The sequence below is a fragment of the Ptiloglossa arizonensis genome, chromosome 5 (assembly GCF_051014685.1).
Source record: "Ptiloglossa arizonensis isolate GNS036 chromosome 5, iyPtiAriz1_principal, whole genome shotgun sequence".
In the NCBI taxonomy this organism is placed as follows: domain Eukaryota; kingdom Metazoa; phylum Arthropoda; class Insecta; order Hymenoptera; family Colletidae; genus Ptiloglossa; species Ptiloglossa arizonensis.
This window is the reverse complement of record NC_135052.1, coordinates 5557363-5570076: the sequence shown is the minus strand read 5'-3', so window position 1 is coordinate 5570076 and position 12714 is coordinate 5557363. Positions and strand designations below refer to the sequence as shown.

Here is a 12714-nt window from a genome sequence, read left to right as displayed (position 1 = left end):
CGTTAGCGTCGCGCAAACGTTCGCGATGAAGATCGATCCGCGTGGTAACCGCTAATGGGTGTCCCAATCAACACCGGTTGATTTTAATTTCGCGCTATTTTTAAAACGTCAAACCGATTAACCTGAAACTCGACATATTTCATCTAGACAGATGGGAAATTAATCGCGGGAAAGTATACGGTGAAATAACGCGTGAAAATTATTCAAGCGTATTACGAAAAATCGTGGTCTTTAACGCTAACGATTCGGAAACTTCGTAATCGTTTCCCTCGAAATCATGCGCCAACGAAAAGCACCGGTGCAAAGTTTCATCGTCAGATTTGTCGAAACTGATTCAGTCGGAGATCTGAAAAAATCACCGCGACACCGTATCGCTCGTTCGAGTGAAAATGTTGCTGCTGTTGCTGAAAATGCGAAATAAATCCCGGGCACATCGATTCGACATCGTTCTCAGGAACTGAAAATTTCGAGGAGCAATTTGCAAAGAATTTCGCCTAAAGATCTTCATTTGCACACTTATAAGATTCGTTTAAAAAACACCGAGACGGTCTGTAAAAAACACCGAAGCGGCCATTTGGAGGATATCTTATACCATTAATAACTTCCAAGTTTGTAGTTTGAAATAAGAAAAAAATATGAAGATTACTCGAACAGCTTCAGTTTTATCGAAAAAGTAAATCGACCGGTGACGATTGGGACATCCTCTGTATCGCGCGGAGAATTGAATTTTCGATCGGTACGAATCCAAGCAGAGAAGAAGCGGTCAAGCCGAGTATTAATGCTCATTTACATTGCAAACGAGATCGTTAAAGTCTCGTGCCACTTTCGATGAATTTCATACAGTGTATTTTACGACGTGGAATACCTATTTCGCGTACGCCTAATTAACACACAACTTCGACCTGCTCGTCCTAGCGGCAAAGATCCTCGGATAGCGGCGTTCGATGTTGTTCGGAGTAATTAGAGCCGATGATACGTTGGCTCTGACTTCAGCGATACTACGTCGAGTAGTGTACGCGGCAAAGATCGATTATTATCGATGGAACTACGTCGAGATCGAAGAGAATTCGCGACGAGGGACTGTCGTTGCGACATCGCCCGGGCTTCCGTTTGAATTCCTGACAAGGTAGCCACCAAGAGTCCACTCTCGACACACGCCGCACACTCTCGCGTCCGTGACACCGACGCGGGCGGGGCGAGGCACACACGAGTGAAACACGTGCAGCGTGTACGCGCGCGCACGTCTTTACACAGGTTGGACAGAACCCTGCAAGACTTCCGTTGCTCGGAGCGACGTCGGTGCCAGGAGACACAGGAATTCGATTCGTTGGCACAAAAAAAAGAAAAAAAAAAGAAAGAAATACTAACCTCGGTGGTATGCAACGACGGCGTAAACCGAGAAACGAATTATGCAGAAAGGGTGGGAGTTGAAAAAAAAAGCGGAAACGATCGCGGAAAAATGTTCGAGAGTATTCTCGATACGGTGGAAAGAAAAACAGTTGCACAACGCGCAGGAGTACATCCACGGAACCGGGAAACGATTATTCGATCGACACGCGATGGGAAAGTAGCAATAAACGCGATCAGATTCGGTGTCATACCGAATACGACTTATTTAACGAATACGTTCGGTTTCGGTCCTCCCTCGTAGTCTCTCCGAAGAGACGTTTAATTTCTAAAGAAAAAATCATACGGCGATGTTAATTGCGCGACATTGCGATTCTCCCTCTTGGAATATCGCATTGTACCTAAATTTCTTTTTAGAAAGCTGAGAAAGAAAGAGAGAGAGAGAGAGAGAGAGAGAGACCCCCTTTGAAGGGGGAAGGTGAATCAACAATACGCGATCTTGAGCAATATAAATCGGCAAACAGAAGGCATCTAATTACGGGACTGGCTAATTAGATGATCCCGATGCGCCAGGATATCAGTCTCGCATCTTTTCCGCGTAGAAATCGTCTTTCCGCGTTCGGTCGGGTACCGGGGGTCGAGGAACAAACCCGGTCCCCTCGTGTATATCGTATGCACGGCCATTGTTGCATCCACGCCGGTCTCCTACGTGTACACACAGGTGCGCTATTACAATTTACACTCGCGAACGCTTACAACGATTCGTTCGTAGTTACCGGAGGATGTTGTTAAGCGCGCGTCCACTCTGGCATACGCATTCCGTGTATCTACGCGCACACAACGAAAACGATTCCATCGTGGGCGCGTCTACGTGGATCGTGGACGTGGACGTGCACGTGCACGGGGACCGTTCTTCCATTGTGCGTGATACCACGCACACGTACGAACGCGATTCTATTCTCGTGCATTCCGAGCCATGCGGGCAGCGCAGGGCTCCGCGTTTCCTGTGTACCCGCGCCAGCCAACTACCCGTGCGCACGTACACGCGCGAGAGCGTGAACACGCGCGCAACTGTCGTCGTAAACCTCGTGTTTATCGTCGGGCCGACAACGACGGGTACACGAGAACCCGAGTCGTCATATTGTACCGCGACTTCGACAGAAATGAACTATGCCACCGTGCACGGTCGCTGCACTTCCGTTCGCGGCACATGCCCATTGTGACCATCCTGGACATTCGTAGAGACGACGCGAAACTTCGATTATTCTTCATCCCGTGCAAAACGGCCGGGACGTCTGCGCCAATTACGTGCAATATTTTCCAATCGGTACAAAACATTAAACAATCAAAACATGAAACAATAAACAATCTAATTGGTTGTTCGATAAGTTTTGTCGTTCGATAAAACTTGGAGAGTACTACATTGAACAGCACTATTCAATACGTGCACAATACTAGGTTACTCGATAAGTTTTGTCGTTCAATAAAACTTATTAAATAGAACTGTTCAATATAGCACTGTTCGATAAATTTTATCGAACGTCAAAACTTATTGAAGAGTACTACATTGAACAGTACTACTCAATAAGCAAATAGTATTAGGTTGCTCGATAAGTTTTGTCGTTCGATAAAACTTGAACAGTACTATTCAATAAGTGCATAGTACTAGGTTGCTCGATAAGTTTTGTCGTTCAATAAGTGCATAGTACTATGTTCCTTAACACGTTGAACGCGATGTCGATTTTGCTCGGCTTTCAGTTTAGATGCACAGTGGCAGAGTGTTCGGATACAAAGTATGAACAGAAGATAACACGATTTCGTTTCATTCTCCGTTTGGGATATGCGAATGGCACAATCGATGCAGAAATATACGAAGTAAATATACACAGAAGTTAATAAGATGGAAAGCGCTGAACCAGAGTTAACCAAGAGATCCTCTTAGAAAAAGTCAGGGAACAGTGACCACCATTTGAGCAGAAAGAATTTCAGTTCGTTGTCCGTTCAAAGTTTTGTTTCACAAAGTTCGGTAATTCGTCAAAGAAGTGTACAAATATCTTTTCCTCATCGAATCAAGTACAACATTTATTTCTTAACTCTGACACTGTCGATCCCTACGGAACGACGTTACTTAAATGAAAAGTTCACCGTCGGTCCCTCTGGACTGACGTCGCGCTCAATGCGTTAAAGCTTTTCGCATACGTGGCAACACGTGTGCACCACAAGGATGTTCGATATCGGGTGCGTGAAAAAGTTTCGATGCATTGAGAAGACGTACCGGATAAACGTGTCGTTGTTCTTAAGCGAACACCTTGAGCAATTTTAAAGCAATCTTATCGCGTTGAATGCACCGCCATCTTTCATACCACGGCGCTCGAATACGTTTAAGTCCAATGGTCGTTTACCACCGTGGCGAACTATTGGTCAAAAGAAGGGAGTACCGGATCGAAAGTATAAATTACGAGCAAGGCCTGGAGCGGTGCACGGGGAAAGTTCGATGACGTCAGCTTTTGGCACTCGAGAATGTTAATACAAATGTTACCTGCTACGTTACCGTAACAGGGTAAGCTATCGTGTTCGAGTCCCTCGCGAACCGAACCGACTCCGTGAAACGAAACGTTGAAGAACAAAGTTGCGCACAGTTTCGTAAAATTGAACCAGAATAGACAGAACCTACGGGTAAGTCTGTCCAGTTGACGGTGGACAATCGAGTTCACCTTCCGTTGGAGTGTATCGACGACGGTGTGTTCTATTCTCGGGCAGTTTACATAATTGTAAACGCGGAATTAAGTGGCGGGGCGATGCTACGCGACAGGAACGATACGCTAATGAAAAGGCGGACCTCAGACCGTGTAAGTGTTACGTCAGTGGCCGGTATCGGGCGATCGATCAACCGGTATTGACCAACATCGTATCGACGTGCCGCGCAGGTGCCTAGAAAAACGTGGGTGCCACCATCTCGTGGGTGGCTCGAAGGCTCGTAAGGCCTGGATTTTTATTCACCTTTCGAAAATATAAAGTTTTCGTTGAGTGAGGTCGCGTCGCCCACGTTATCGCGAGCGGCGAACAGCTGCGAGACACGTCCAATGAAAAGTTGGTTCCTTTCCCGCGTAGGACGACCGCAAGACTCGGTTATGGCAACACGTGCACCATCGCGAGCTAGATCGTAACACGAGCGTCGCAAAATTTCTAACCCTTGCGAAGAACACGATTGGGAAGACCGTCAGTCAATTTCAACGGAAGACTACGCGACGATCAAGTACTCCTTTGTTTCTAATACCCTATGCGGTAGTGCGCAGCGACAATCACGAATTGTTGCGAATTAATCGAAGAGCAGAGTGGAAGGGACACCGGCACGCTGCGTACGCGTGATTAATTTCATTGCTTCTCCCGTTCTAAGAACCCATCGATCGCGATGCTGGCAATATACGATCGCGGAACAAGGCGGCGATTATCCCAAATCTTCGGCCCCTAGCCGGAATCAATAACCGTCGTTTTACTTTTCGTGGTAGCGGGAAAAAGTCCTCTTGCGTATACGTATCCCGACAAGAAACGCGGTACACGGTTGTAGTTAACAGTTTCCAAATCCCCGTACACGTACTACGAAGGGACAGTTCTCGCCGAGAGATGCTAGTAATAGATAATTCTTCTGGGTTAACTGTAGCAGGTGTAAAACACGAACGATGTATCGGAATTGCGTCGCATTGTTATGCCGAACACGGTGCTCGTGAATGCATGATGGCGCGCGGGACAAGGTCCTGCATCTTTACCCATCGAACCGTCCATTCTCTTTCTAGGCAGGTCCTGAAAAAGAAAAACCTGTTTCGAGTGGAGTTGAATGCATTTTCGTTCGTTTCGGTCTAATATCGGCAAAAGGGGAGGTAGTGTCCCGCGAGATGTACTTATACGTTGTTGACGAAGATGTCTCAATTTGCAAACATTCGAGTCGTGTGTTCATCCGAGGCGTATCCAAAAATGCAACTTTTTAAGTAGACTTCGGGCGTTGGAGATGTGTCACGACCTATGAAACACGTCAATGACGATCGATACAAGTTACGACACATGGATAGTCTATCGTTGGTAATCGGGCCGGATATCTCGCGGATGAAGCGATATTTGATCGATTCTGTGAAAAAAATTGCAGCGAGTAACGATCGTCTCGGTTCGATTTCACGCCGTCGGGAGCGCCAATTCGCTGTCCGATATTCGAAAGTGGGATCAATGTTTACCTCGAAAGTAGGAACCTTACTTTTCCCGAACGAAAGAGATGGATACGATGCGATGTACGTGGCGCCATATCGTGGCGGAAGTTAGCAACGCAGACGTTCGTTTGGATGACTCGTAGCAGGGGAAAATGTCTCGCAGGTATCTGGTTTGACGAACCACGATGCGTGCGAGGTGCATGTGTGTGCGTATCGTGTGAATTTTCGCAGGTGGTGATTTTTGGTGCTGGACGGGACTCCAAGATACGCCGGTCGACGGACGGTAGTCGAAAAGAAGAGAGTCGAGCTCGAGGCGCCGTGATCGCGGGGCGTATCCCAAAATCGTGGGGGAAAAACGGCCCTGGTTTGATCGAGTAAACTCCTCGATACTGTGCGTCGCGTTTTGTCGTATTCCGTGAGAGAATCACGCGTGTATACGACACGCAGTGCAAGTGAAAACAAGTTGGTCGAGGAGGGTGCATCGAGTTGCGGAAGATCGATTTGACACGACGGCCACCGAGCTGATTCAGCTTTGTGAACGATGTGGAATCGTTTGGTAACGATTTTCCACGGAATCGCGGTAACGTTCATCTAAACGGTACGCGTAAATAGTTTCTACGTAACGAGCACAAAGTCTTTTTTATTATCGTTGATCGCCTTACTGTGAATCACTGCCAATGTGCAACTCGGCCGACGCTTCTTACGTACAAAAGCTAGGTTATCTGCATCTCGGGGATGAACCCAGTGACGCCGGCGGTGCATCGGGTACCGGTAGGGTCACGGGATCACGACCTGAGGCCCAGGTACCCGTATCGAGAAACATCGCCAATAGAAACGATGCTAGAGGACCTGGGCGACCAGTTGGTGCTATCGAGAGTTTCATCGAAGGCAACACCGAGAGCTGCAGACAAGCGTCAACGACTGACTACAAATTATACGAACGTGAAAACATAATTGCTGCATCGAGGTTTGCTACTCCGAAACCCGTCGAACAGATAAGTGCCCAGCAACAACAGAATCAAAGTCGCATGAGTCATCAACAAGCACCGGTGTACGAAAATATTGATTATTATCCGCAGCAAAGCCAACCTCATCCTCCTTATTATCATCCAGTGGAGTCGAGAAAAAGCCCCAAGAGTAGTCCCAGGGGTTCCCTAGCGAGCGAGTCCTACGAACCCACGTTCAGAAAAGCACAACCGCAAGTACCCACTGGAAATCGATATCAATCCGTATCGCCCGCGAAAGAATTGCCTCCGTACGAAGCACCCCCTGTATACGAGAACATTCAAGAGGTACATTTTACAGAGAATACGCAAAATAAACCAGGTCCTCAAGTTCCGCCTAATTATTATCATCCAGCGACGATAAACGGCGGTGACTATGTCGTCATGACTGGAAAAGTGGGTCAAGCACAAAATCAGCGTGGTATGACGCAAAGTTTATCGTACACGCAACAAAGAGGAAACAACATACGTGGTCAAAGTTACGATGGATCTAGCTTACAACGTTCCGTCGATTCCTCCGCGTCGAGGTACTTACAAGGATCTTCCTCGTCGCTGGATCACCAGGCCGGCAGAAGTGCTTACGTTCCACCGTCGGAACTGCAAACGCCGACCAGAAATTTTAGTTATAGTTCCGAGCAACAGCAACAACATTCGCCTAGATCCGGACTCCCTTATCATAGTGAATCTCCACCGATACGTTTACCTCCGGAACCTCATCATTATCGTGGTTCTTTGGACAGTACGATGAGCGGACAACACGGATTCAGGGCAACGAATCATATAGAAGGTGCACAGCAATCGCAATACCGTCAAGACAGTCCCCAAAGTTATAAACCGTACATGGAGTCCACAACGAGAACTACGAACGCAAATATTACTGGAGAAACTCAAGCCAGAAATTCGCCCGTATACGGCGTTCGACAAGGTGAGCAAACTGCTTGCCGTAATTCTCCTTGTTACTCTCCAAGTAGGGTATTACCGCCGAGCGAGAGGAACTATCATCATCAAGAACCTAGATCAGAATTTCCTGCTAGAAATTCCCCAATTTATTCCTCTAACCGATCGACGGAACACTTAAGATTAAGTAATCTGCAGAACGATAGAAACTTTATTCAGGATGCATCCGACCCTTCCGAAGCAAAAACTCCACCCATATATTCACCCATTCGCGGCGATTCTTCCAGAATTCTAGCTAACAATAATGGTGCGAGAGGCTCCCCAAAGACAAGTCCAACTCACAATCAAATACCATCCGATACAATTGCACAGAATGTCATTAATTCACCAAGACACGTGTTATCTTCCTCGAACAATACCATTGGAAGTCCTCTTCGTGGTCAAGTACAAGCACCGGTAACTAGTGCTACAACTACCACCACTGAATCTGATACGAATGTTCATGGTCCCAGAATCACTAGCCTTCCTCCAGGGGTGACTAGTGGTGTGGCTGGTCCAGTTTTTTTGAACGCTGGTGTACCTGTATTACAAAGGCCATCTGAACCAGAACCAGAAGAAAGAAAGTCGGTTAGTCCGCCAATGAAACCTACAGCTGGCAAGGGGCTGCTTCCCTACAATATCATACCGCCGAGACCTTCGGTAAGAAACTACCTTAAAAGATAAAAAAACCACTAACTTTTTCAAACTTCTAACAGACATGTTCATCCTTTCGCGTTTGTAAACGCCAGCCATAACGTAACACAGTATTCACGTTAATTGGGTTAAGGGAACACATCATGGCTTTCGATTTGTTTTGTTTTGGCCGAATGCCAAGCGTTCATCTATTTTGCATGCCGATATCATATTGAAGGAATGGCACGACTGGTTGTGCGCGTAGCATTTGTCAAATTTCAATGGAACAAATTTTCATTAAAATTCGAGATCGGTAGATTTGGAATAAATCACGAAAATTAAGAAACAGAAGTAGTAAATGTTCTTTTTTCATAAAAATACGCGTGTTATCTCGAACCTAATGCGAAGTTACTGAAAAAGCTTGTATCGCTTTTCTTTATTTGTGCGATGATCTCACGAATGTCAACCACTATCGCTAATATTTTACATAACAACTGACCCATGTGACGATAAGATTAGCGGATATACGAACAAAAATATTTAAAACTACTCGGTTACAGGTTCTGCTTCTTGATTCGCGAGAAATTTCGGAAAGCTCCGGCTCAGCGAAAAAGACGCTCGAACATTTCAGAATATCTTACAATTCGTGACGAGTTCTTTCTCCGAACTCGCGCTGAATCATAGGCTGTAAATTGTTCGCTCCTGACAAGCGCTGTATAGTTACCACGCGATATTTTATTCATAGGCCGTATGTAACTTCGTAAATGCATGTAATATTTGCTTGGTGTACCTCGTTCTTTCGTTTTTATCTTATCGTAACCGCATACCTATCTTGTATTTTTTGTACGCGTTCCTGTGACGAAATCGCATCTCGATCCATAACAACATCTGTTAATATTGATCGCAAAAGCGGGATGTGATTTATTTCTTACAGGGGCCCACCGAAGCGGAGAGAAAAATAGAGGAGTTGACGAGACAACTGGAAGAAGAAATGGAGAAGCAAGAAGAGGAAGGAGAATACTTCGGTAAGGAACAATCATGCGTCGGACAACCCGTAAACAGTCATCAAATATTTATGAAGATAAATCCGGGTTTGTTAACATTTGATGCGCAATGATTTCCGGTTACACCTTGACAACTCGCTCGTTGCTGATTCATCGTTTACACATTGCCCGTCCCATGGTGGTCCGTTTTCCAACGTTCTCGGTCATTTGTTTAAACAGATCGTGCGCGTAACCCCGCCGTTACTTAATTTCTGATACATTCCGATCCGTAATTTGAAATACTTCTCGGTAGGAAATAAAAACCAGCAGGGTACCGTGCCAATTCCCACGGCACAAGTTCCCGGTAGACCGGTTTTGGAAAATGGAGTCGAGTTTCAGTGTGTCGCGAAACTTTTTAATACGACGTTTCGTTGACATTCACTCTCGGCCCATTCGTTTCCACCTACGTGTCTTCGCACCTACGTGAAGCGCCACAAGTGTGCGTATTACATCCATTTGTATGTGTGCACGCACACGTGTCAACGTCTTTCCCTTCGATCGTGTGTGTATGCGCGTGTGCGAGCGTGTGTACGTATGTATGTATGTATAAGTGTCTGAGAATTGTAAGGTAGTGTTCACATTGGACAGCTTCAATATCGATTATATTTTGTCATCAATTATCTTTCACTTGCGTCTCATCGAGCAAAAGTACCCCGTCGATGCAAGGATGGTACGTTTCATCGTGTTAACGCCAGTGACCAAATATCGACTATAGCGGTACAAAATCTGTATACAACGACGTATCACACTGACCTCGAAACTTCCAACGTATTTAAGTATGTCACTATCGGACCTGCGATTACGTACTTGTCATTGTAATGGTTTCCCAAACTATGATCTAACGAACCAAGACCAAATACAACTGCGAAACTCTTATTGGTAAAGGTGAATGAGCTTTATGTAAATTTAATACGTTGCTTCTATATTCGATGTTGCCCCTCGAGGGACCATTATTTGCGAATTAATTCGCTATACCCGTGGGTGATCCGATTCCACTTGAACGTAGCCTAACGCGGGCAATAAGGAACTGAAAGACCGCACGAGCGGACAGGAACTTCAGCCGAGCGAGCCAATATCAGTCGAGAAGTGGTTGGGCGTTTAGGCGAGTCTAGTGTTCCTCTTCGTTTTTGTGCACGAGTTCTATTCTTCGTGTAACGTCCTGTACACGGCAAACTGCCGTGGCCAGGTCGCGCTCGCCGCGGTAACTAATCTCGTTATAGATAGACCAGTCCGACTCGTTGGCGGCTTCTAGTTCGAACAAGACTGTCCTAGCGAAACCAAGTCGTAAAATCGAAACTACAAGTATCACGATCAGCGAATGAAGGCTAAAGGACATCTACGGAAGGGATGGCAGGGTCTGTGTTACCTATAGAGAGTTGTGAGTTCGTTTCACCCGGCTGGTTCCCTTGTATCGTGCTATTCGTTCGCGATTCTGACAGTTATTGACCCTGAAGAGTGGATCGTATTGTCGGATGTCGATGAGGGTATTTTTAAACCTTACCAATGGATCTCGACTATCGTAGTCATCGTGTACATTCGCAACCGCCGTTGACAAAGCATTCTTTCGATGCTCGAATAACGATTGCAAGAGCCTAGCGTTCAGACAGTAATTATAACAAATGTACCACCTACCGTCATTTATAATTATATGGGATACTTTGATGCTTTACTGCAGGTATTTGTCATACATGCGGTGAAAAAGTAACCGGTGCAGGTCAGGCTTGCCAGGCCATGGGCAACCTTTACCACACAAATTGCTTTATATGCTGCTCCTGTGGAAGAGCATTGCGCGGCAAAGCATTCTATAACGTTCATGGAAGAGTTTACTGCGAGGAGGATTACTTGGTACGTGAAACAATAATTGAGGTGAGTACATCAACGAGACGATGACGCAGCTCACACAGCGTTTTATTTGCAGTACTCTGGCTTCCAACAGACAGCCGAGAAATGCGCGATCTGCGGTCACCTAATCATGGAAATGGTAATTAGATAGGAAATGTTCAACGTAATTCGTTCACGTTCGTATTGTACGAATTCAACCAAGATTTTCGTTTCTCACAGATATTACAAGCGATGGGAAAATCTTATCATCCAGGGTGCTTTAGATGTTGCGTCTGTAACGAGTGCCTCGATGGTGTTCCTTTCACGGTCGACGTTGACAATAAAATTTACTGCGTTAACGATTACCATAGAATGTTCGCCCCTAAATGTGCTTCTTGTGGAAAGGGAATCACTCCCGTTGAGGTAAATTACATTGCTTTCGGATCAATGGTACAATTGAAGAGAACAAATTGTAACCTTTGTCGATGTTATTCACTTTTTAGGGCACTGAGGAGACCGTGAGGGTCGTTTCCATGGACAAAGATTTTCACGTGGATTGCTATGTTTGCGAAGATTGTGGTATGCAATTGACCGATGAACCAGACAAACGATGCTACCCACTCGACGGTAGGCTTATGTGTCGTGCGTGCCACATCCAACGCATATCCCACACACAACCCAGGGCACCACAGCCAGTATCAGCTAGCTATCAATTTATGGGATAAGTTAAACGAGTTCCGTGTTTAAGCATTTCGCCGAATATTTCGTACTAAACTGCGCGCGCGTGTATCGGTCGTTTATTAATTGACTGAACGAAGCTCTGCGACTACCATGGTGAAACTAACGTATCCATTGGTTTATATGGTATAAATTAATAGAAAAGACAGGTACCGATCTACATTCTAATCAACTAGCGTCTGCGAAAAGTTATAGCTTTATTGTTCCTCTAAACGAGAGGTTAGGATAACGTACCAAGACTGGAATATTTACAGAACCGAAATACTTACACTGCCCATTGGGATCATCTAGATTATTCAGGTGTAATCAATATCAATCGATCGATGATCTATTTGATATATTTAGCAATGTATTGTCGCTATCGTGACAAATTTCCATTGACAGCTACTAATATAGGTAAGTGGTATATTTAATATATGTGGTCTTATTTATTTGTCCAAGATACTGCACGCGAATGCAGTGGTCTCATTAGGATGAGTGAGTTGCGCAGGCAACTGTGATATATTAGCATAATAACATGTCGTTAAATAATTCCTTTACATTAATTCATGTGTATATATATATATATATATACACATATACACATGTGTGTATATATATATATATATATATATATATATATATACACACACACATATACACATGTATATATATATATATATATATATATATATGTGTGTGTGTGCGTGTATGTGTATATATATATATATTACGAGTATATGTGTGCACACATATATGTGTGAGTACATAATCATATTGCTGTGACGTGTCCACTGCGGTGAGGATCAACGGTAGTATATGGATCTCAACGATCGAGACCTAAGATTTCTGGATACGTTCAATACCGAAATTTTATGATGATGGCACATCATACTATACGTGATGTATCGCGTTTGCTAACAGTATTTATTATGACAATATATCGTGTATCGGTCATTAGTACGAAAACATACGCAACACTCTTGAGATTTATCGATATTACTCAGGAATTGA

The 12714-nt window shown here is 44.9% G+C and overlaps 1 protein-coding gene across 1 annotated transcript; it reads left to right on the top strand.

Annotated features, from left to right (window-relative positions):
• Window positions 1-5706: 5706 nt before the first annotated feature.
• On the top strand, window positions 5707-12275 carry Jub (LIM domain-containing protein jub). The gene is made up of 6 exons (XM_076311970.1): window positions 5707-8146; window positions 9054-9144; window positions 10838-11007; window positions 11081-11143; window positions 11224-11406; window positions 11487-12275. Exons 1-6 carry the CDS (start codon window positions 6224-6226, stop codon window positions 11706-11708), a joined length of 2652 nt encoding a protein of 883 aa, XP_076168085.1. The 5' UTR covers window positions 5707-6223; the 3' UTR covers window positions 11709-12275.
• The last annotated feature ends 439 nt before the right edge of the window (window positions 12276-12714 follow it).

What these genes read in the sequence shown, in the direction of transcription:
- Jub (XM_076311970.1), top strand. Translation starts at nt 6,224, where the DNA reads ATGTGCAACTCGGCCGACGCTTCTTACGTACAAAAGCTAGGTTATCTG. An exon ending in AGAGGAAGGAGAATACTTCG is followed by an intron (nt 9,145 to 10,837) that starts GTAAGGAACAAT and finishes GCTTTACTGCAG; the next exon opens with GTATTTGTCATACATGCGGT. An exon ending in ACTGCGAGGAGGATTACTTG is followed by an intron (nt 11,008 to 11,080) that starts GTACGTGAAACA and finishes TTTTATTTGCAG; the next exon opens with TACTCTGGCTTCCAACAGAC.